The sequence below is a fragment of the Osmerus eperlanus genome, chromosome 5, assembly GCF_963692335.1.
Source record: "Osmerus eperlanus chromosome 5, fOsmEpe2.1, whole genome shotgun sequence".
In the NCBI taxonomy this organism is placed as follows: Eukaryota; Metazoa; Chordata; class Actinopteri; order Osmeriformes; family Osmeridae; genus Osmerus; species Osmerus eperlanus.
Window position 1 is genome coordinate 3,437,756 of NC_085022.1, and position 25,118 is coordinate 3,462,873.

Sequence of the window (25,118 nt, forward strand, 5' to 3'; positions counted from 1 at the left end):
CATGCAGTGACCCACGCACACACACACTTGCAGTGACCCCCAAGCACACACACACATGCAGTGACCCCCACAAACACACACACATGCAGTGACCCCCACAAACACACACACTTGCAGTGACCCCCACAAACACACACACATGCAGTGACCCACGCACACACACACTTGCAGTGACCCCCACAAACACACACACATGCAGTGACCCCCACAAACACACACACACTTGCAGTGACCCCCACGCACACACACACTTGCAGTGACCCCCACAAACACACACACTTGCAGTGACCCCCACAAACACACACACTTGCAGTGACCCCCACAAACACACACACTTGCAGTGACCCCCACAAACACACACACATGCAGTGACCCACGCACACACACACTTGCAGTGACCCCCACAAACACACACACTTGCAGTGACCCCCACAAACACACACACATGCAGTGACCCACGCACACACACACTTGCAGTGACCCCCACAAACACACACACTTGCAGTGACCCCCACAAACACACACACATGCAGTGACCCACGCACACACACACTTGCAGTGACCCCCACAAACACACACACATGCAGTGACCCCCACAAACACACACACATGCAGTGACCCACGCACACACACACACATGCAGTGACCCACGCACACACACACACATGCAGTGACCCACGCACACACATGCAGTGACCCACGCACACACAAACGTTTCAGAGCCAGGATGATCATCTGACCATCTCAGACGATGCGGGAGCTCCTGAAGGCTCTCAGGACAGACAGGCCGTCAGAGGCATCGACTGTTGTCATTTCTACATCATGTGTATGCTGATGTCATGTGATGTATGTGAGTTGAGGATCTGATATGTACATATACAGAGGTACAGAGGTAAAATCAAATGTGACAGTATTTAAAAATTGCCTGTATTGACTCAATTAATGTAAGAATGACTGATCCCCTTAGTATATAAACCTACATGTAATCACCTATCAAACTTGTTAGGCCTAGTCACTGTTGACTCTCATCATGTTTTACCTGTGTTTTCATGTTGCTACTTGTCTGAATTGCTGCTTTGGAGCTGCTTTGGAGTTTGAAATTACCTGAGTAATACTGGACATTTATCAAAGGGTTTTATCAAAAAAAGAAAAAGAAAATAATTTTGGCTCTGTTGCCACTGTCCTTTTTTTGATAAAGAAATGTTCCTTGTTCATTGTTGATCCAGTGTAACATTTACTAAACAAAAAAAAGGATCAAGAACTGTTATTTTCTTGGTTTCACCCAACCCCCCCCCCCCCAAGCTGTTTGTTGTTTAGGGTATCATTTGAATAAAAATACAAAATACATACATAAAACTAAAACATTAACAGCAAATAAAAATGTGTTTTTGTTGTTTGTTGTGTGTAAAATATATTTGATTTACTGCCACTGACAGTTTTATAGCAAAAACCTGACAGGATATATATCTGTTCCTGGTGCATACTCCACCCAGAAACTATGCCCTGAATTAAGTATTCAAGAACATGTAGGTTTATGAATTTGTTATTACAGTATGCCTTCATTTGTAAAAATTGTAAAACATGATTGTAGATCAAAGTAGATTTAACCTTTATCTTGTAGATATCTATGCCACTCATTAGTATTCTGTATAATCTGAATCTTAATGTACTGGTGTTCTTGAGTTTTCATAGTTATTATTATTTTCTAATTTTGTAAATGTTTGACTGTAACTTTAACCATTAAGATATACTCTATTTCTATCAGGGTGGACCTGGCTAGGAAAGCAGGCAAACAAGCACATGACAAAAGACCAGTAGGGTTGTTTTATTTACAAAGTTGATTTTCATTGAATATAATGTGATATGTTGTGTGAATGGTGGATGTAAGGTGTACAAAAACAAAAACAGATCTAGAGTAAACTAAATAAGATAATAATAAATAGACTTAATTATGACTTGTAATGTGTCTTGAATGGTTCTGAACACAACAATGATCACTGATACCCCCACTGATAACCAAGATTAATTTCCTATTAAACTTGTTAGACCCAGTCAGTGTTTACTCTTTTGTAAATAACAAAATCTATCAAGTTGGATACTGAAAGTGATTATATTCATCATAACTCACTTTTATCTCACCACCGTCATCATATCCTGGAAGGCCACCCACACCCAGGTGGTGTTCTAGTTAGAACCCTCCTTACCATTGTCTCCATGCCCTTATTGGACATCATGACCAATGTCCTGATCCTCAACGGTGCCAGCATCCTCTCACCCACTCACCAGGTGGCCTCTCAGATGGTCACCAGTAGAATCCCTCTCTGAAATGGTGGGAGAACCAATAAAAGCTTGATTTGTTTTTAAGTACCTTCAGTGAGGAGGAGCCCTGTCTCTTCCGTAAGATGCCCCCCTCCCTCCCTTCCCAGAAGATTGTACGCCCTACAATGTCATATAGAGGTCGCCCCCTCTACCTGCTCATGGGACACTTCAAAGACAAGAAGAACATTTGTCACAAGAGTTGGTCTCGGTTGGTCTCTTGGCTGTTCCACGGCACTGGTGTGTGGATGGCAGGTGCAGCACTTGTTTCTGCTGGAGGTCGAAGGTCAAACGGGAGCCAAAGGAAAGTGATACCATGCCTCTGATGGGGGAGTGGTATGATGACAAACTGGATACTCAGGACTACACGAGGCAATGAGTGCCACCTTGTGGTTGGATGGATGTACCATATAATTAAACCATCCGTCAATTGAAAGAAATTGCCCTCTTTGGTGCCATTACGTGTATTGGAAATTAACAGTTTTAGGAGATACAGGTGACATTCCTCTCCTATACCTGCAAAGCCTTGGCTGGAGGCAACATTCTGTCATCTGCTCATCAAGTCAAAGATCTTCATCAAAATCCCCAAGCTGCACAGGAATGGATCCCCAAATGTGGAGCAGATGAACCTGGGTCACACAGGTCTCATGTTCCTTCAGGGGTTAGCCCTCCTGCTTGGGATGCAATAAAAAAAAAAATCAAAGCTTATATATGCTATATACTTAATAGTTTTGTTTATGTTTTATGCCGGAATTTTCTCATGAATTGTCATATTTTTGTATTATTTAAAATGTACACAGCCTAGGGTTGGGCAATAGGAGGTGATTTTCCCATCGTCAATTGTCATTGCTTCTATCACTGATAGCTGATGTATTCGGCACTTTGCGGGTAGTCTAGTGGTCTAACGGACCGTAGATCCGTGATCCACATGGAACCCCGTAATTCCCTAAATCTTGATGCAAAGTAGCGGTGAAAAAATACAGACTAGACAGATTTACATTACATTTAGTCATTTAGCAGACGCTCTTATCCAGAGCGACTTACAGTAAGTACAGGGACATTCCCCCCAAGGCAAGTAGGGTGAAGTGCCTTGCCCAAGGACACAACGTCATTTGGCACGGCCGGGAATCGAACTGACAACCTTCAGATTACTATCCCGATTCCCTAACTGCTCAGCCACCTGACCCACAGATGCGTGATGTGTTTTACTTTGAAGTGTTGAACCTCCTCTACACTGACCGTGAGTACAGGGGCGCCTCAGGGCTACACACTCAGTCCTTTCCCCGTAAGCCCTGTTTTTTGATGCTGTATATTATATATATATATATATTTATTTCAGTTTTCAGTTTGATGCTACTGCATAGATAATTCTTGCAAGGTCACAAGAATGTCACTGATGATGCTATGCTATGTTTGACTTTAAAATTGTGTGTTCCTTTCATTGTAAATAAAGACTGTCTGACAAGAGTGTAAAGTTTCTTATTATTTATCTTTTTATTCTTTTAATTCTTCTTTTTATTCATCAAACAGTTAAACACACTGTGCCATCTAAAATTATATTCTTAGTCATCTTTATATAATACTTTTTTTTTATTTATTCAAATCATATACAGTATATACAACAGTCTCTAGTCTATGGTAATAATCCTGTGCCTGTTCTATGACATATTATCATTCTTTTCACAAGGAGAGAAATTATATGGTCTTGTGAGATAAACTACAAATGACAATGTTTATTGCCAGTACTCAATAAATGATCATCATCATCATGAACAGTGTGGCTCAAAATTTGTCTATAAACATATAAAATAGGTTATAAAACAAAACTACTTAACATCCATAACATTCAGTGAACCAACACCAATCCTGAAAAATATTTGGTTAACACCTCCAACAATACAGACTTGGTTAAAGCACTACTACAGAAAAATGTCTCATAGTAAATGGAGCTTCGACACATTTCCTTTTGGGGGGGGGGGGGGGATTATACTGTGTATGTAACGACAAACAAAGGCACAGCTCCATCTTGTGGAGTAATATAACACTTACAGGTATTCATTCTGTGCATGCAGCATACAGGATATGTTTTGACAATAGCGATGTGTAAATGAGATGTATGGCTTACATAGTTAACTTTTTGGTTTTTGGATCATAGCACCATTTATTGAAGAGGCCAGCCTGTGTGCTATAGTTGTTCGGATCCTCAGAAGTTCGTTCTGTCCGGACTGGGCACAGAGGGATTTGCTTCTGGGTAGACCAGGAAGCCAGAGAAGGTGATGTAGCGTCCCTGGTTGCTGTAGACGGCATAGCGGTCATCCTGCTGGCTGTAGAGCCACACACTGTCACCCTGACGCAGGGACAGCAGCAGACTCTGGCTCTGCATCTCCCTCCTCCTCGACATGTCCTCGTTGAACACCATGGCCTGGACCTCCCCATAGCCCTTCATCAGCTTCACCGACACGGCCCTGTGAGGGTGCTTGCCCACCGTGAAGGCAAAGTAGTAGGCCCCGGGGAACTGGCAGTTGAAACGCCCTGTAGTCTTGTTGAAGTGGCCCCCGATGTTTACGTACTCCACGTCAAAGGTCAGAGGCTCCTTCTTCTGCTGTGGACCACTGCTCTCCCCCAGTAGCGGGGACGTCCGGGCCACCGAGAAAGCCGAGCGAGGCTCCTTTGGGACATCCCCTCCAGCCCAGCTGTAGCGCTGCTCCCCAGGAGGGGGGCAGTCAGGGTGGGGCAGCCCCGGGGGGGCCAGGTGGTTGTTGACGTAGCTGGCAGTGGAGGTGTCGGGGTACACCAGGTATCCAGTGAAGGTGATGTAGGGCCCAGCATTGCTGTAGAGGGCATACTGGGGGCTCCCCTGAAGCATTAACCACACAGTGTCCATAGCCCTCAGGCTGATCATCACACTCTGACTCTGGACTTTCCTTCCCTTTTGGCGGTGGTCGTCATAGGCAATGGCCTGAACCTCTTGGCCGTTCTTCACCAGAATGACGGACAGCATTTTCTTTGGGAACTTCCCCACAGTGTAGGAAAAGTAGTAGGCGCCGGGAATGCGGCAGCGGAAGTGGCCCGTGTCAGCGTTGAAGTCGTCCCCCATGTTGACCAGGAGCCTGTTGAAGGTCACTGCCTTTTGGCCACCGCCCGGGACACTGTTCGTCCGCGTGGCCGAGAACGCGGAGCGGAGGCCTGTCATCACAGGAGCCACATGAATGGGGGAGACTGAGCCCAGACAGGACAGCATGCCTAACAGACAGGCAAGACGCCAAGGATGATTCCCTGGGCCCTCATTACCTGGGGAAGATAGACCACATATTAGTAAAGCTGACGGCTCGACCCGTAGCTTATAGTTTAGGAATCTTTGTAACAAGCCAACAAGTCCTTTCACTCTACAAGACACCACATAAAATATATATACAAATGCTGAAAGAATTTCAGTTCAGATTTTTGTAAAACCTGAAAAAAAAAAAAATAGCCATGTTTTGTTGTCCAGTGAGTTTTGGGTTAAGGTGACTACATACCACATAATGTGTGATGGGCCGGCTGAAATACTACGTGAGAGGGCTAGGAAGTGTGGTTGAGCCCTGTCAGGACAGATCCTGTCTCTCAAATCAAACAGCTCTCGGATGCCCTAGACCCTCTAATTCAGCTGGTATTGTCTGTTATCTCTGTGCACTGAGAGAAGGGACTAGATTAGGCACTGGTTCGTCTGCTCCTATGTGTCCAAACAATAGAAGATTTTGCAGGGGGGCGAGGTGAGGCAGGGCATCAAGGCCAATATGGGTTAGCAGCTATCTTGTTTTAGCTTAGACCCCAATAACAGAGATTAGCGGGTTAATTGGAAGACTAGGATTTTGTACAGGAAAATAACTACAAGAACTCATATAAAGGCACATTCAGTATCAACGTTTGTCTGTTTGTGTGTGTACTTCTCTTTCTCTTTGTCTCTCCATTGAATATATTGCATTGCAAATTTGCTTCTTGCGCTCAAGCACAGTATTCCCTTATGTTGAATTTTAACTCAGGTCAATTTAGGTTTTCTGTCTGTACTACTCAAGGTTTGGAGGATTTTACTAGGATAAATTAACTGATAACTTTAATGAATAGAACTATAAATAATATAAATCCTGTTCTGGGGAGATGTATGTCTAGTTACAGGCTGACACTTTCTTAACCATACATCTACCATTTAACTGCACTACTGATATACACTGACACCTACTTAATGTCACAACATTTTAAAAGTAGTCTTATAGAACTGCTAACAACATCACTTGTGCCACACTTAACATATATAATTGTAGGCACAATACAAAGAGTTCTCAGACAAAAGGGACTCACAAACATTCGATTTGTTTTATCCAACAGCAAAACATATTCCTGTTCTGTATCAAAATAAGATTTCTGACTTGCTTTTCCTATTTATAGTGGAGACTCTCTGATTAGCGTAAGCAGCCTACAATACCTGTTCTTGTTTGATGGTGCAGAGAGTGCATGCCTGTTGTCATCTAGTCTCCTGCTCTCTGTCGCTGCTCTCTGTCCTGCTACTGTGCTGGCAATCCCCTGACTTCAGCCCTATAGGGGCAATGCTGAAGCCCATCTGCGAGAGGAGGAGCTCCAAACACATCCTCGTCCTGGGTGCTATTAAACCAGTGACAGACTCACTGCAAGTTTGGACACGAGGGACTTCCAGGGGTGTATTGATCCACTTGGGCTTTATTTTGCATGTACTGTGTTGTGTTTCAGGGAGAGGAGAGCAGGTGATTCAGTGTTTTATTGACCCAGGGAGATGTGAAGCTAGCTGCGGTGCTGCACCTGAAACAAACACATTCAGAAAGTCCATGAAATGATCTCAAATATACTTTTTATCTCCCATGATCAGTGACAGTCCTTTTAAGTATTCACTAAAATGTACTGAAAATAATCAAATTATATTATATCTAAGAGTACCCCCTGCAAGGTATTGATTGTGTTTGGGATGAGTGGTATCTCAGGCTGGCAAATCTGGTTTTTAATAAATTAAATTTCCACAACATGTCATGGTCTCATGACGCAAAGGGCCGAAGGACGTGCACGCCTTCGCTGTCAATGCGAACGAAAGAGGAGGAAGAACGGATAGTCACACAGCTGAACCTCGCTTTAAAGACAAGATGGCAGGACTGCCCCGCAGGATCATTAAGGTATTTAATGTGTTTAGCAAGAAATAATACTGAATCTCTCTGCAGTGTGAAGCACATAGAAGATTAACCGTGAATTTAAAATTATATGATTGCCCGCTCTGTTACCACATTTGATTTTAAATTTTCTACTAGAATGCTAGCTAGAATGCTAGCTGGTCATTGCTAGTCAGCCATTGCGCTTGCAGTAAAGTTACTTCCGTTTAGTGTTAAACCGAAAAAGGGTGTGTTAAAAATATACCAACGGTTGATAAAGATGGCGGAGAAATATTGCTCGTGTCTGGATGCTTATTTGCTAACACATTTCATACGCCTCTATTTTTAACTGTTTTGGGTAGTGAAGGCAAAAGAAAGCTAATAGGCTAGCTAGCTAGCTTTCATTAAATTGGCATGCTAGCTTGCCGCTAGCCACCACCACACTCAGACATGCTAGCTAGCCACTGCACTGTTCCTTTCGTTAGCTACTAGTTAGGTTCTTTGAAATACAGTCAGCTACTCCCACCCAATCTTGTTTTTGATAGCTAGCTACAAGTCTATCCAAATAAATATGTATTCATACAACTTAAAATAAACTATTCTTTAACATGCTAAACTACGTGTTCATGTAACTATATTCTTTTTTCGTATTAGGGAGCTATTCATTTGACAAAATGTGCCTTTGTTGCAGATCTTTGTTGTTGTGGCCTTGTAAGTCGGTGCGCTAGCTGCTAAAGCTAATAATTATAACTTGAAAACTCTGATTCTCTGTATAGCTCTATACCATTTTATGTGATTTTCTACCTAGGTCCCAGCCCAATACCTGTTTTAATTTACGGTGTGGTATTAATTTAGCTAGTTGTTTTGCTTGGGAACAAATTGCCATTGCTGTTGGTCATGTAGCTTGCTAGCTAGCCAGACAGCCCCATGATGACAGGTGTCATTGCCTAGCGCACTGTGTTGGTTGACACCTTTCATGTCATCATGCTGACCATGCTAACTAATGAGTATACAACAAGCTAGCAACATGGTTTTATAACATGAGCCTGCAGTTAGAAGCACTCTAACACTGAGTGCAGACATATTAGTCACAGTTAAGTAGAATAGCCAGTGCGCATGTTATTCACTACCCACTCTCGGTAGTTGCCACCCCTCGCTACTTGGAAGACCGTGGTGCCACTTTATGGTGGAAATAGCCATTGTATTTTGATACAAAAAATAATAACTTTTGAGTTCGTAGGACACTGACTATATTTATCAAAGTTAGGAGTTTCCCCAAGATGTGTCTAATGGTCTGTCTGCATGATGTTTTTGCGCAGGTACTAGGCTAGTGGTTGTGTTGAGAGATGGCATTACAGGAACAGAGAGAGGCCAGAGAAGGGAGGGTTGACCAAGTGGTCCAATATAGCACTATTCCACCAGTGAGGTTTGCTACTACTATACATGGTAAATTGATTAGCAAACCATCCACATCATAAAATGTGATGGCAATGTAGCCGATGTGGATCGGTTAACTCGACCTTCAAGTATGTAAACAGGCCAACTGCGCCAACGAAGAACTAGATTTTTGCTGGCGTAGATGTTAAGGACTCGCGCTTGCAAGTCAGAGGTCCTGGGATAAAGTACCAGTGAGGGGAAAGATCATGAGGACTGACGAGTAGCATGACTACCACCCTGAAACAGCAGCCGTGTTAGAGGTCTGAGAGGAGCGAGATGTGGTAAGTGATAGAAAGCAAGTCCTAGTAGAGATGGTGGGTGGGCTGGGGACTGTTCCCAGCGGGCCTGTGGCCCCCTGGCTTGTGACCGGGTCCTGGGAGCCCCTCTGTTGTCTGTGTTTTCACTGCGTGTTTTTGTCGGTTTATCTGAAACATTTCAGGAATCTCCCTCTATGCATTAGAGGGGAAATCAGTGACTGTAGGACTGTTGGGGGGGGGGGGGGGCGGGGTACTTTTACTTTGCCACTGCCGCTAATGTCCCTCTCTCACTATTTGTACTTGTGCAGATCTAGCTCAGTGAGTGTGCTGATGCAGGACAGTGACTAGAAAACATGTATTTATTTAGCAAGCGCGTTTATTCAGTGATGCACAAAAAATCTATATAATAAGTCCCGTAGAATCAATGACTAGAAGTGATTGAACACTAGAACAGCAACGTCAATAACATGTAAAGTATAACATCGACATAATTGTGTTCGCTGAAGCATGGTGAAAGTTGCAGAATATGGTCAAGGTAAAGCCCATGCCAAGGTAGGTTTGTAAAACCAGCATCAGGCTGACAGACAACCTCTCCTTCTTGTGAAACCCAATCAGCCTCCAGCCTTCTAGCACAGTCCCAGTCTGCAGTGTTCCAGTGCACCTCTCCCAGGTGTCACCCAGTCTGGCTCATGCATACCAGAGGCCATATCAGATGCCTGCCGGTCACCGCAGAAGGGTGTGTGTTTCTACGAGGTCCATCGGTTGTTCGACTGCCTCAGCTAGCTCACGGTGGGCCTTGCTGCTGCAGTGGGGTGGGTGGGAATGGGAGTAGTGTATCTCCGGTGGCGGGGTCACCTCTACAAGCCCTTAACCCTTGTGTTATCTTCGGGTCATTCTGACCCATCAGTCATTGTGACCCACCGTCGTATTGCGACAAATTTACCGCATACAAAGACAAAGTGAAGCATTTTCTTTTAACAGCTAGGCTGTCTCAGACCCCCCACATTGCGATGGTTAAAAGAAAATTATTTTAATTTGTTTTTGTATTGGGTAAAATTGGGTAAACGCAACGATGGTTCGTTATGAACCTTTGGGTCATGTGACCCGAAGGCAGCACGAGGGTTAACACTGCAGAGGACTTCCTGCTATTCAGCTTCCCTCCCCTGTGATGTGGCCAGAGCCTTCCCTCCCTCCGTGAGTCAGGAGCAAAGCCAAGCACACCACAATGCACCTCTTGGCAACCACTTTCTCTTTTGTGTGTGCGTGTAAAGTGGGGAGTGATTAACAACTTTGTTAGCGAGTCCTGAGACCAGGGGTGCTGTGAGGAGAAAGGCTGTGGGCTAGCTGGATCTGGTTTTCTTCATCACACTCGTCCCTTCACCCTGCATCGTCGGTGTTGCTAGGCAGAATCTCACCAATCCCAACAATGATGGGAGTATATATTTGTAGTAGTAGGTGCGTTCGACATGGACTGACTTCATGCAGCGCTGCAGGCGGCTGATGTGAAACAGTGAATTCTGGTTAGACTTCTTGTCCGACTTGAGACGGCGCCGAGGCTAGGTCACTGTCATCAAAGTACCGTGAGATCGATTCGAGAACTGCCGGCTGTGTAGCCGAGCGCATTGGTTCAAATGACGACACAGCTATTTCATGATTGGCCAGACTCATACACGACAACTTTGACGCGTGTTTTGTAATTATTCTGACACCTAAGTTTCGCCAACGCTCAAATCCAGACCAAACAGTTTAATTGAATAAAAAATGTGTTGAAGAAAGGGTTTTAGTCCGCATCTTCACTAACGGAAAGACTACGTTTAATTATAAATAAAGTAAAGTAAGAAAACAGCGCTTGATCGGCCATGACTGACGTCAACGCAGCAAACCACGAGAAGCTGGAATGTCCGACTTCACAGAGCCGTTTTCAACTCCTCCCCGACTGCAAGCGGCTACTCTCGCCGGTCGTTTCATGCAGCCGCAGTCCATGTCGAACGCACCTAGTGACTTACTGGCTGCCTTTTTGTAACCGGTCTGCCAGGAAGATCAACCTATGGCTGTGACAGCGACCGGGTTGTCACAGCAACATTCTTTTACAGAAAACCGGGAGGCGGGCGGGGAATAAGGCCCTTACATTCGAGGACATCTCAAAGTGGGGGGTGGGACGTTTTCCTTCCTGCAAAGGCATGATTAGAGTGGCATAAAAAAAAAAAAAAAAAAGCAGTCTTGTTGAATGATTGTTTTTTGCCATGCGTTTCGTAGTTTATATCAACGTTTCCAATCCTTTTTAGGGAGTATTTCACAGTTTCTCATGAGGGCTGATTCATGTTAGTTCCATACGCCGCTCATTGCTCCCCACATTCTCACTGTGACATGCTGCGTGTAGACAGTCATTATTTACCGTGTGTGTGTGTGTTTCAGGAGACCCAGCGTCTGTTGGCGGAGCCTGTCCCAGGGATTAAGGCGGAGCCCGATGAAGGGAACGCCCGCTACTTCCACGTAGTCATTGCTGGGCCCCAAGACTCTCCCTTCGAGGGGGGCACCTTTAAACTTGAACTCTTTCTCCCTGAAGAGTACCCCATGGCAGCTCCGAAAGTACGCTTCATGACCAAAATATATCACCCCAACGTAGACAAGCTTGGAAGAATATGCCTAGACATCTTGAAAGGTATGACATTTGGGGATGTGGACATTAGGCCCCGATATTTGATATGTGAATGTGTGTTAAAGGTATTGGATGAACACAGTGTTGTTCTCCAGTTTTTTTAACAAATGATTAAACACAGACTTCACGTCTTGCTTGTCTCGCTGCGGTTATGCTCAACTGAACACGAGGAGTTGGTTAGCAATGTCATGGTGTTTGTTTCATCTTATGGACCTAAACCTTATCGTTTCTTCACTGATGTGTTTGTTGTGTGTGACGGGAGTGTCAGCATCGTTCCTTCACCTCACCCTCCACCCGTGAACACGGATCTGATCTCTTGTTCTTAGATAAGTGGTCCCCAGCCCTGCAGATCCGCACAGTGCTGCTATCAATCCAGGCGTTACTAAGTGCTCCCAACCCTGATGATCCTCTAGCCAATGATGTTGCAGAGCAGTGGAAGTCCAATGAAGCTCAAGCCATAGAGACAGGTGAGTCTGTCCTTCTGTTGACCTGGTCTGACCTCTCCACGCAGCCCTACTCCACATGCTGTTCCCTTTACAGTGCGTCCCCACTATGTCCTTTTCTCATGGAGCCAGCCGTTTGAAAATGGCTGTGTGGACTAAATGCTCATCATTGTAGTGTAGCGCCACAATGAAAGAATGCTGACAGGCTACCGAGTCTGTTTTTTGAAACCTCGGTCTGGTCAGATTGATCAGAAGGATGTTGTGCTGAACCAAACCCCTCAACGTTTTAATCAGTTTTATCGACACATAAAAAATAGCTGCTGCCAAACTACGGACTAGTGCTTAGGCATTGCATTGAGTAAGAAACACAATTCAGGCATCAACAAAAAAAATATGGTATAGCGTTACTGTCATCAGGTCCATTTATGTCTGTGGTTTACTATCTGATGCATTATAATGAGCAGGATAGATATTCTGGAGTATCCCCAGCTGAGGCAACCTGTCTGACTTCCTCCCGTGTACTTTGTGTTCCAGCACGGACCTGGACCAGGCTGTACGCGGGGAACAACATTGAGGTGTAGACTGGCGCACTGGTCAGAAGAGCCAGGGGGAGTACAGTGTGCAAACAACTCACGTTCTGCCAAGACTCCTAGCACATTTGCATTTAAAGGACACAGTCTTAGAAAAAAATGTCATTTATTATTATTATTATAAAACAACAAATAAGGAATATATTTTAAAAGGCAATTGGTGATTTAAATGCACATTACAGAAGAAGAAAAAACTTTAAAACAAAACAAGAATCTGACCATGTCTTTGTCCTAATTCACTACTGTTCAAATGCATGGGCCGAGGCTGCCATCTCATCTGGCTTTCTTTGTCTATTGATTTGGGAGGCTCAGTCTAGCCTATGCAGCCTCTGATTTAAAACAGCGCATTTAGGTAGAAAAGAAAAAAATGGGTGTGATTTGTCTGTCCCATGTTTATTCTTTTCTGAAAGGAGGGGGGGAGGGGGGGTTGTCAACACGACGTGCTTTTTACTTTTATTTTAACTTTTTTTTTCTTGTGATGCTGTTTGTCTATAAAAATTTAAAAAAGCAGATAACCTTAGCCCTACTAGTCCCACCCCAAGAGATGTACGACGGACCGCTGTGTAGAAGAGCCTAACAGGAACGTCTCCGACATAGTGTAGCGACTCCTCTTTTAAAATACACCTGACTTGAACATGGGGTACAGAGACGATCATACGACTTGGAAAAAGATATATATTTAAAAAAAAGTCGCATGAAAAATAGTCCTCCGCCATTATCACATTAACCGATTGCAAACGCTGTCAGCATAGACCATGAATAATGTAGGCTTGTGACCTTGTGGGTGGGGTATGCGCTCCATACTTCCGTCTTCTCTTTTAGGTATATGTTTTGGTATTCAGTCTGCTCCTTTTATCTTTGGATCTTTCCTGCAGTCGCCCAACTAATTAGCCTACCCTCTAGCTACATGGTTCTCTTGCTCTGTTTTTCTTTTCATAAAATGGGTCCCTTTTTCATGCCGCAAGACACCATTCTTCATCGCTGTGCTTCCTTCATAAAATAAGGGTTGCGTTGGAGTAGTCAGTTGTTTGGCGATATGGGGGGGGGGGGGGGGGGGGGTTGGGTTGGGAGGAGCGGAAGTTCAGGTGGGTGGTGAAAGTGGGTTGTAGTAGCAGGCACGAAGTAGATGAATGAAGGCTCTCCTGTCACGATTGGTCTTGGTTTAAAAGGTGTGTTGAATTCACTGTTTTGTAAATTCATTCTTTCTATTAATCTGGAGAGGATAATTGTTTTCCTGCTCTCGGAATGCTATGGCAACAGTCAACCTGCATACTTTTGTTTTTCTGTAAATAAAATATGTTGATTAATAAGAGGATAGCTGTGTGTCTTTTATTTTTAATGTGAAAGTATGTACTTTTCCATATCTCTTGACAGAGATAAGTCGCCATGTGGATCCACGAGAGGCACTGACACTAAATCTTCAATTCTCCAAAAAATGTAATGCAGATCGATTTGCTGCAGTTGTCGGTTTACATGCACTTAGGCTTAGTCACCACCAGAGGGAAGAGCATACTAGCAAGTGCACACAACACCGATCATTCGTCAATCTTGTCATTGTATTTAAAATACGTTTTTTTTAAATCAATTTGTAGAACACACAATGCTTTATATTTGTAAAAGCTCATCGATCAGTTGAACTAATTCATGATTGAGAGCAATTTAATCAACAAAAATGTTTCTATTGTTATCGGTTGTCGAACTCCCAGATTGTGCAATCGCAGATTTACTCAACGAGTCTTATTCAATTCAGATTTAATTAGGAAAACTCGTAATCATCCGCTTTAACAGACATCTAATCGTGGCCTGCAACGTAGTTGGCTTGATGCTGATAGGTAAACTGTAGATGGGCAGTCCGCGGCAGTCCTCAGAGAAGCTATAGCTGACCACAGTTGACGCTTAGCCATGCATGTGGACAGTCAGGGTAACAACCATGGTAGGTAGAAGATATAGTCAGGGACACTGAACATGTTATGTTTTTGAGTAAGTAGATGTGTAAGGTTCAAAGTGGATTGCTTACCCTCAAGACGTGCTTGGGAATATCGTGGGGCTTCGCTGTCGCGGTCTTTGCCAGCCATTGGAGTCTTGTTCCATAGGCTATCCTGATTGCAACCACATTTCACGTTTCTTTTTGTAATACAAAGATTGGGACTATATGATGAAGTTTAAGCCCAACCAGACAAGGACTTATGACGGCGAGGGGTTCAAGAGACGAGCGGCGTGTTTATGTTTCAAGAACGAAAAAGAGGACGAGGTAGGCAAGCGCGAACATGGTTGGTTCACCGAACCATAATGTGTAGTTTTCCTCACTGCGCAAATTAACACTTGAGACGTAGGTTAGCTATTGCTTTCATGTTCTTCAGACCTAGAAAACATGTTATTCAGTGTAGGCTACTAGTCCAGCGGGCTACTAATCTATGTCAAACTATTTAGCATGTTCAGGGCACATTTTTTTTCTCCAAAACCTGTCTTGACACTACTGTGACAAATTAATTGAATTCGCTATATTATGTCATGGGAGAACTTTGGGAGTTCAGAACAGAACTGTGTCCGACTGTCTAATGTATAGAGAGTACTGCAGTAAAAGACAAATTCGCAGGTTGGAACAGTGGTAACCACCAATTCCATGTAAACCAGAGTAGCTAGGACCAAAACAAAAATTCTTATAAGAATGTGCTCGTATAGCCTACTGACACATTGGTCTACAGGCTATTTCTTGCCTGAGTTACAATGACACTTTGATATGTTATTTCAGACATGTCTTCCGGTTTGGGAAGTAGGCTACTGGTGGTAACACGATCATTTGATTTCACAACGACACAATGCTTTTATTCAGTCACACTACACGGATTTAAGTCTAGTTTAAATGGTGTCTTCGAAAGTGTGTGTGTGTGTGTGTGTGTGTGTGTGTGTGTGTGTGTGTGTGTGTGTGTGTGTACAGGAACAGTGTGATTTAAGATTAGAGAGGTAGGCTGCCTACAATTAGTTGTGACGTTATCACTACAATCATACTGACACAACTAAGACTATTTGATAAGACCATTTTACCGACACCACTCAGGCTATGACCGTTGTGGGTCCAATTGGTTATATCCACATTTCAACGGCAATGATTCTGTTGTTTTATTTACGATTACACGTTATTGAGTTTTAGCTTGTTTGGCCCAATACAAGGTAGCCTACACCTCCGTCTATAAATACGAGAGTATGAAATCAGACATAAGCAATGGTGTCGGAAACGTTAGCTGTTCCGTATAGGTTGAATCCATTTTCGGGTCCCTTACACATGTTAATTAAGAATATGCTCAAGCACCGCAGAATACCAGAAAAGGTTATGCACATACTTTATGAAAACGTCCCATTTGCACCGACAAATGCACTATAGGAAAACGCACAGTGTTATTGTTTTTTTTCTGTTAGTTTGTGACTATGTGTGAGAGAGACAGTAAAACAGGGCCAGTCTTCTACGTGGCCAGTGGACCATCTTTCAGGGCAGTGCATGAACTGGCAGAGAGAGATGGCAAAGGATACATGTGACCGTGGGGGGAGAGGGGGCCAGGGATACTGTGGGGAGAGAAGACACCTTATGAGTGTGAGTGAGGGGTAGAGGTCAGGTAGATGAATGTCACACTATGTGCCCAACACCAAATTAACTATCAGCAGCATTGAAGGGAGACATGATCTGTCCCCAGATATCCACTCTCTCTCTTCTCTCCCAACTCCTTCTCTCTCACCTGCCCCCCCCCCCTCTTCTAACTACCTCCTCTTTCCTCAGTCCATCTCTCCCTCCTCTACCAACTACCTCCCTCTCCCCTTTCTGAACTCCCTCACCTCCCCCTGCTTTCCTGATACCCTTTTTGTGTTACTGCTCTCGTTCTGTTTTTACTCTCTGCATTGCTCCCCTTTCGGGTGATGGGGACAGAGTACGTGCCTTGGTAAAGCCTGTGATTACTGACACTGTAGTAAAGAGCCCCCCCAGCACACATTGCTCCAGTCCCTCACTTGTGGATTGGCTTTGATTGCTTGTTTCAGGAGTTTCAGGAGTGGTGGTGGTGGGGTCACTGGGGTGGGGTGGGGGGATATACCCTCTGAATGCTTGAGGGTTTAGGTTGGTTGAGGGGCAGTTCTATGGGCATATGTGAAGCCCTCTGTGACATGCTTGCGTGTAAAAAGGGCTATACAAATAAATTTGATTTGATTTGAATGCTGCTAGACAGGATGAGGAAGTCCGACCTGTTTCCCACATAGAAACAACAGTCCGTGTTCTGCCTCCTTTCCGCCAACATCATACAGGAGCCGCTTGTGTGTGCATGTTAGCAGCACTGCAACTCAGTAACTGCACCCTCGGCGTGTCCTCTCCTCATCATGGAGTACGCTGGCTGCTGCTGTGTTCAAAATACTACACTGATATCAATGAGACTAACCAGCTGATGCATGTTACGATATCTACCAAATGATTTATAAAGTCCAGTTGAAATGTATGTCGAAAATGGCACGTCCCAGTGTCTCTGTCCAAGCTTGGCCACGATAAGGCTGTCAGTCCGAGGGGTTCTGAAGCCAGACAGGGTCATCCTGCTGTTCTACTAAGCTGTTTTGGTTTTCATGTAGAAAGGCAATTGCTGATCCAGTGATTTTACAAAGCCTGTTTGGCTGTGCGCGTGTGAAGTGTAGTGTGTGTGTGCTTGTGAAAGAGTGAGGGAGAGAGGTGCCAATGTTTCCACAAAACCCTGCTGGAGTGTATTGAGTTAGGCCTGAGATGGCTCATTGCCCATTCTATGATGCTGTCACACCCGGGTGCACATTAAGCATTTTATTTCAATAATCCCAGGTTGTAAACAGGTGTTAATTATTTTGAAGGTACTGGGTCTATTTTTAGTGAATTGACAATCCACACTAATTCAGGGAATGTGTACGATGGATAGAATATAACTGGGTTAGACAAAATTGCATCAAGATGGAAGCTAAACTTAAGTGTCAGTTTTGAACTTTTGAATAATTCTTCAGCTTCTTTCTTTGCATTCTTTCATTTTTTTTCCTGAGCTAGTTAACCTGATTTTGTGACTTTGTTCAGACCTACTGAACTCCCAGCTGCTCTCTCAAAGACTATCCTTGGTATTAGTATTCAGAGAGAAATGTTGTCATTAGTCATATTCAGATAACTGTGTTGCCATGATGTCTAAGCTCTGCAGCAGTGCTGGCCAGACATGGGTTAATTACAGACATCAATTACAGGAAAGTATTTTACAGTTATCAGGGTAACTTTATTTGATAGTTGTCGAGGTGAGTTCGATTTGTAGTTGGCACTAATTGGGCTACGCTTTTGCCTTCACTGCAGTGACTAATACATATTAAGTGTATTGGGCATTGCGTTACTCTTCACTGGATCAGGGGTCACGAACAGCAGCACTAGTAAGATGACATCTCCCTGCAACCATATAAATTATATTCATTGTTGTGACTGATTGTCCAATCAGATTTGATGACATGGTTATGAATAATTGCATTTATTAGGCTACAAAGCCATTTGGGTAGGGTCTCCAAGGACTATAATCCCATAACCTGCTGGCTAGGGGTATGGGTAGATCCAGATATCAGTCATTAAGCTCAGCTGGACATCTGAGATTTGTGCCATGACCTCTGATAAACAGCAGCTGTCAGACCTTTTATTTATGACAAGTGACTCCAGGGAAATATGATTGCTTTCATGGTCAGTCCCGAGGTATTCTAGCCCTGCAAGCAGTTGCGCCCTTTAGAGATTCAGTGCAAATATACCATGGCTGGAATCGTTTTTCAAATGATTGATTGTTCAACTGATTGCGTACATTCTAAATCAGGCTTCGCAGGTCACTCAACCGAGCCTCCTGTATGTCCTACGTTTGTGTGGCGTTTTCCCTAAACCTTAATTACTTCATGTAAAGGTAATTGGAGGTGTACTTGATGTGTTTCACAGCTGCAGGGCAGTCAATGTTGACATGTATGGAAGCATTTCCACAGGACCCAGCAATCTGACACGGGGTGTTTGGTTCCATGATAGTGGGCAGAAAGGATCTGCAGAACCGCAGTGTCAAGTAATTTAAACTGTTCTGTGGGTTCTGTCAATCATCAGAATGCAATACTACGATTTGTCTCGTATGACCTCACTGTTCAAAGTCTGAGGCCATTAATAAAACGGCACAAGGTTTGAAATGTTCATCTTGTCTGTTAGCCTCAGCTAGCGTAATCCTTGGGCATCAGAGCCATCCGAGTGCTGCCTCTGTCGCTGGGTCGTGACCCGCCTGTCTCCTATCGCCTTCCAGGTGCTGCTGGTGAGCAGCAGTCGCCACCCAGACCAGTGGATCGTACCGGGAGGGGGTATGGAGCCGGAGGAGGAGCCGTGCGGCGCTGCTGTCAGAGAGGTGTACGAAGAGGTAGGGACCGGTAACACCCATCGCATGCACTGGCACACACACCTAGCAATGGCATTTTCACTGTCACGTGTCCAACTTGAATGGTAGACCTGGAGTTCCATGCCTGGTTTCTGGCTGAGAGGGGGACGCAGCCTGGCAGGGTGTGTCCCCAAATAGCAGCCTGGCAGGCTGCTAGCATTAGCTAGCTAGCTAGCTAATGGTTAACTGACTTAAGTGAGAGGGTTTGGGCCAGAGGGGACCGCCTGGTTCTGTGCCTGAGGGAGCAGTGTTGACAGCTGTAAGGTATGGCGGTGACATTTAGACAAGGTGTCGGGTGACAGACATCGTCCTACAGAGAAAGACGTGTCCATGAATAGGGTTAACGGAGTAGGACACCAACATCATCTGTTAGGAGCTCATAACTCACATGGGATCCACTCTTAATATTGTTCTGTCAGGTACAAGACTTCCACTCCACTACCCAAGAGCGGTTTAATTCGCACCATTTGTGTTCACACATTTTGGATCCTATCAGACGGATTGTTTGCATGTACAGTCTATGTCCCTGTTGGCACCAGCTGGAGAGCAACTAGTCAAATGAGAAGTCATTAGTCAGGGTCAAGGTTTTCTATTCTGAGGGAAGATCTTGTCCTGGTCTTTTCATAAAACTTTCTGTAAGTCCCTGACTACACCATGGTGGCAGTGAGCTTCAATGTACCCGTAGTAATACTTGGAATAATATTAATAATATCAGCTGACCTCTGTTTGTCACTGGACTCTGGGCTCTTTGTAACCCAAGCCCCTCTGGGGGGATCCTGGGGTTCACAGGAAGCCAACCCAGAGGGAGGCCCACCCCTGGGTTTGAAAGACCCGTGTGGGGGCGGGGTCCTGGCATGTTGCCAGGTACCCAGGCTAGCTAAATCAGCCAGGGAGTCACATGAATCTTTTAATAATTTTCTCATGCATAAGCTACATCATGTTTCCTGTGACACTCCTGCAGGAGTTATGTCTCAGACCATTGCCAGCTGTTCTCCACCGTGGGAACACCTAAACCTTAGAGACTGATTCTGAAACAGAGGTTCAGGTTTGATGTGGATCCCAATACCTAGAGAACAGGGTGAGCAGACAGTCGAATAGCCAGCAAAGCTGGCAGACAGGCAGACATTCAAGTTAGCCAGGCAGACAGGCAGGCAACCAGCCAGGCAGACATTCAAGTTGGCCAGGCAGGCAGCTACGCAGTTCAGCAGACGGTTTGCAAGCCCAGCAGGCAAATAGGTCAGCACAGGGCAGGCGAGATGCTGCCTGTGTCAGGAGTAGAGACGCAGTGTACCCATCCATACATCACGTGTTGTGCTCCATTGAAATTCCAGCAGCATGGAAATATCCCACAGTAGGTGTTCCCATCAGGGTCTGTTAGTGGCTGTCAAGCCTCAGGGGCTGTCTCTGACTGAGGGAGGGGGGAGGGGGGAGGGGAGGGGGGGGTCACCAGCAGAGGTGTTTTTTTGTTTGTTGAGACATTCTAATGCTATCTTTAATCTATGGTTTATTTGAGAGACTGCCCAGTCACTGCATTTCATAAACCTGATTGTCTCTGTGTGTGTGTGTCTGTGTCTCTGTGTGTGTGTCTCTGTGTGTGTGTGTCTGTGTCTCTGTGTGTGTGTCTCTGTGTGTGTGTGTCTGTGTCTCTGTGTGTGTGTCTCTGTGTGTGTGTCTCTGTGTGTGTGTCTGCAGGCTGGCGTGAAGGGCAAGCTTGGCAGGCTCCTGGGAGTGTTTGAGGTAAATCCATACGTGCCGGTCTAATCACGCCACACACTGTGGAGCAACACTGCACGTCACACCCACCATCACATCATCACAACGCTGTCATTACAACCTTGGTTATTAACCCTTTACCTAGCGGTGGGATCGCGGACGGTGGCAATGTCTCTCGTATACCAAACATATCTGTTTTCGCTAAATAGACATCTGTCCTGTTGTCGGAGCACAGAGCAATGTAGACATCACACAATGCCTGCATGCAGAAACAAGCTGGGAGGGGAATCAGTGTTTTTGTTTTGGTGTCGCCCTCGCCGTCTAGCACAACCAGGACAGGAAGCACAGGACGTACGTCTATGTCCTGACCGTGACCGAGACTCTGGAGGACTGGGAGGACTCGCTCAAAATCGGTAGGCTTCCACATCGAGATCCAAGTCTTGCTTAGGGAGAGCGGGTTGCGTAATCTGCTGCAGTAGTGTCTGCATGGGCTCCCTTAATTTTTTTTTAAAAAGACACCGTTCCCCATGAATAAATAACGTTTCAATGAAAAATGAATATGAGGCTCTCTTATCGGGACACACGGGCTGAGTTGGTGTAATGCATTTCACCCTGTCCTCTGGGGGGGGGGGGGGGGGGGGGAGGGGGGGGGGGGGAGGGGGGGGGGGGGGGGGGGGGGGGGGGGGGGAGGTGATCTCTACTGCTCCTGGGGTGTGAAATGAGGTTTGGGGAATGTTTTTACACTGCAGTGTTATTTCTCAGGGTCATGGATCCTAGTTAGCACTGAGTCACAGAGACAAGGTGGTTGTCTATGGCTCTGGCCTCCAAGTCGTTATTTAAGCCGGTTAAACTGAGAAGACCGCTAATGTCCGCATCCCGTCTCGTCATTGTCGATGAAACTATGGAGGTGAAAGGGGTTGATGTAAAGTGGGACTATTCTCTCGGTGCAGAGTGTAGACTATTCTCTCGGTGCAGAGTGTAGACTATTCTCTCGGTGCAGAGTGTAGACTATTCTTTGCATGTGAAGCTTCCAGAGCTTTGATGTTCCTCATCTTTATAGGGCCCTCTCGGATGACACACTTCATAGCTGAGGTCATAAGTCTCCTCTGGGGATGCACCGAGGATGCCTGTCACCTGCTGTGAAATGACTGATGGGGGTTGGTCATTTTCTTCTGAAAGTTTGATTGGGGCCACAGTATGGACAAGCACAGGCCTGGTGATAAACCTCGTTTGAACATGGATACGTTGACTGGAGACATAAAACACAAGAAAGTACGATCTTGTGATTGGCAGGAGGGCTTCTTTTATCCTTTTGGAAAATGGGCAACTGGGACATAGTTGCATAGCCTCACACATGCAATTCATGCCAATAGGGCCCCAGACATCTGACCTATGACCCTAAAATATTGACTTTTTTGAGGATATGCTTTCACTTGTTTTTGCTTGTGTCTATGTCTGGCACCTGTTAGCCGTCAGTAACTGCACTGCTTTAATGACCGGCTATCAAATGAGTATGGGCTGCTTGTTTAATTCCAAAACAGTTGTAAAGAAATTGTTGTCATCATTCTTTGTTGTGTGGTGAGTGCCGAGTTTGGGTGTTCATTTTATATGATAACTTCCAGGCTTTAAGTTTGTTTTATTGATTAACAGCTCCGGCAAAGCAGAAATTCAGAAATGAACCAGACACCTGTTCTCTTTTTTTTTAGACTTTGCTATCCACAGTTGTTTTCCAGTCACTCTACTCTTCCTCTCTCCCTCTCTCCCCCCCTCCATCTCTCTCTCTGTCCTTTCTCTCTGTCTCTCTCTCTGTTCTCTCTCTCCCTGATCCTGTAAGTGTCAGACTGGGCTCCACACTAGTTGTCTTGTTTAACTCTCACCTCCTCCAAACCTCACACTTGTGTTGGATCTCTTGGTGTCAGTGTCCATACTGACCCCTCCCACCACCCTGCCTGACACAGAATTCTTCTTAATGTCAAAGGGTGTTCTGGGAATTCCTTTACTTAACATACTGTTATAAAAGATGACACTATTGAAGTCAGGGAGGAAGTGGTTTTCAGGAAATGTATAATTAAAGCTGACTGACAGATGTCCTCTTTTATGGATGCCGTTCGATGGGAGGGTTGGTGGGAGGCTGCGGAGGAATGTGAGACTGTCATGACGGCCCGGTACTGCTGTGGGTGCAGGGCTCGTTTAGAGGTGTTACTGTATGTTTATTTCAGATCTCGTTGCGTAAGAGACTCTTAATGGGGAAACAGTCACTGTCTTCAACTTCATCAGTGGTCGTTCAAAACCACACACACGCAGAGTGTTTTCTTCCTATACGCATACCTGGACGTAAAAATGTTTAACCCCAGTAGTACCTGATGGACAGGGAGGGTTTGGCGGGACAAATTCTCTGGGCTGATCCTGTCTGCTCTTCCCTCCTTTTATAGGTCGAAAACGGAAGTGGTTCAAGATTGACGAGGCCATCCGGGTGTTGCAGGGTCACAAGCCGGTCCACGCAGAGTACCTACGGCGCCTCACCTCCACCTGTAACCCCCCCTGCAGCCCCACCAACGGCAACACCCTGGTCCCCCCCGTGGCAGACGACAACTCCCCCCACTACGTCACCACCACACAGGGGTCTGGCCTGGTCACCAGATAGGAGGAGCCACACCATGACAGGAACCAGCGTCCAACGCCATGAACCAGATGGACAAGGTGGACTCCAGAAAGTGCTTCCTAACCATGGACATGTGCATGCCTTACAATATTCTCATCGTTGACTCTTAATAGTTGTACAGAACTTTCTAAAGAGGTATTAAGAACCCTGTTCACCATGAGTTTGGAGTGTGCCAAGATGTGTTGAAGTGATTTTGGGGATTTTTTTTTTTTTTTTTATATAGCCACCACCAACCAATGGATAGATGCGTTATGGACCTCAAACCGCTTTCACGTTTATCCTTGCATTTTTATTACAAATGTTGGTGCTTGAACATTTTTGTTGGTTAAGACATTTTTACAGGCCAGCAGAGGGTACTATTGGTCACACAATTCTAAGAAACTGTATAAATGCAAAACATGTCCTCTATCTAAAAATCACCTAGTGATAAATGAATCAAATCAACCTTCCCCAGGGAAATCTCATGTTATTGTAAGATCACTGGTTTGGGTAGAACAGGAACAAGAGATGCCAAGTGAGCTTCTAAAGCGTGCAGGTGTGTGATGCAGCAAGAAAACACTTAATTGAGAGAATGTCAGGTTTGAGATCAACAATTAATCAAATAAACCAGGCTAGGCGTATCATACATGATCAAAAGTCCTTGCATAATGTAAAGCCTGAGGATCATTTTAACAAGCATTTTTCTCAAGTAAATCAGAAATGGTTTTATAAGTTATATGGGCTTGTATATTTGTCCAAGAGGGTAGTTCTGAGCCCTGGGATGGAAGGGGATCCTGAAAAGTGCCTTTACATCTATAGTAAGAAAGGGTGCTGACACATGTGGGTGTGAATACTATGCCAAAACAATACTTTTGTTTTGCCTTACACAAAACTTTTTTCTTTTTCGGGCTGTATAGAAGCGTTGCCCAGACACAGACAAGATCTAAGGATCTTCAGGTCTTATGATGGTTTTTAATAGAATCTCAATAAAAAAAAAAATCTAGGCTGGAATCTCCTTTTGATATTTCAAGGGAGAAGGGTGATTTGAACAATATGTAAAGTTTACAGTCAGAAACATAATGAGCTATGAGACTAGAGCGTGCTAATCATTGACGTGTACAGTATTTTTCAAATGTCTTTATTTATTTTAATGTTACGATCTAGAATAATACTCTAAAACTAATATGAGAGAGGTTGGACATGACTACCTAGTATGTGTCTGGTACAAACTTCTGTTTGTGGTCAAGATTGGTTAACTGGAATGCCTATACTATTATTATTTACACTGTCAGTCACAGTGAGAGTGGGATGTAAAACAAATGGGAGGGATATTGTTCTCTACAGCTTCACTCTTAATCAAAATAAAGATACTGTATTTCAATATAAACTGTACATGTTACTTACTTGAACTTGATGCTTTTAAATGGTATGGTGTTACTATTCTTGCCCTCATATCAATATCCGTACACTTGGTTGACCGATGGTGTAAT

General features: G+C 44.7%; 3 protein-coding genes across 5 annotated transcripts; 2 read left to right on the forward strand and 1 right to left on the reverse strand.

Moving 5' to 3' along the window:
* Positions 1-3,800: 3,800 nt before the first annotated feature.
* On the reverse strand, positions 3,801-7,171 carry c1qtnf13 (C1q and TNF related 13). Its single transcript, XM_062461136.1, has 2 exons — positions 6,779-7,171; positions 3,801-5,607 (listed from the first exon to the last, which is right to left on the reverse strand). Exons 1-2 carry the CDS (start codon positions 6,819-6,821, stop codon positions 4,520-4,522), a joined length of 1,131 nt encoding a protein of 376 aa, XP_062317120.1. The 5' UTR covers positions 6,822-7,171; the 3' UTR covers positions 3,801-4,519.
* A 181-nt stretch (positions 7,172-7,352) lies between these two features.
* On the forward strand, positions 7,353-14,164 carry ube2na (ubiquitin-conjugating enzyme E2Na). Its single transcript, XM_062461137.1, has 4 exons — positions 7,353-7,493; positions 11,576-11,822; positions 12,146-12,286; positions 12,797-14,164. Exons 1-4 carry the CDS (start codon positions 7,464-7,466, stop codon positions 12,841-12,843), a joined length of 465 nt encoding a protein of 154 aa, XP_062317121.1. The 5' UTR covers positions 7,353-7,463; the 3' UTR covers positions 12,844-14,164.
* A 445-nt stretch (positions 14,165-14,609) lies between these two features.
* nudt4a (nudix (nucleoside diphosphate linked moiety X)-type motif 4a) lies at positions 14,610-25,015 on the forward strand. Of its 3 annotated transcripts, none has more exons than XM_062461139.1 (5): positions 14,610-15,103; positions 19,146-19,256; positions 20,967-21,029; positions 21,367-21,400; positions 23,420-25,015. In XM_062461139.1, the coding sequence occupies exons 1-5, from the start codon at positions 15,005-15,007 to the stop codon at positions 23,629-23,631; spliced, it is 519 nt and encodes a 172-aa protein (XP_062317123.1). In that variant the 5' UTR covers positions 14,610-15,004; the 3' UTR covers positions 23,632-25,015. The 3 variants fall into 3 exon arrangements, with proteins under 3 accessions (XP_062317123.1, XP_062317125.1, XP_062317122.1); XM_062461138.1 differs by having other exon boundaries at positions 14,637-15,103; positions 20,967-21,011; positions 21,313-21,400; XM_062461141.1 differs by lacking the exon at positions 20,967-21,029 and having other exon boundaries at positions 14,614-15,103; positions 21,376-21,400.
* Positions 25,016-25,118: the final 103 nt, after the last annotated feature.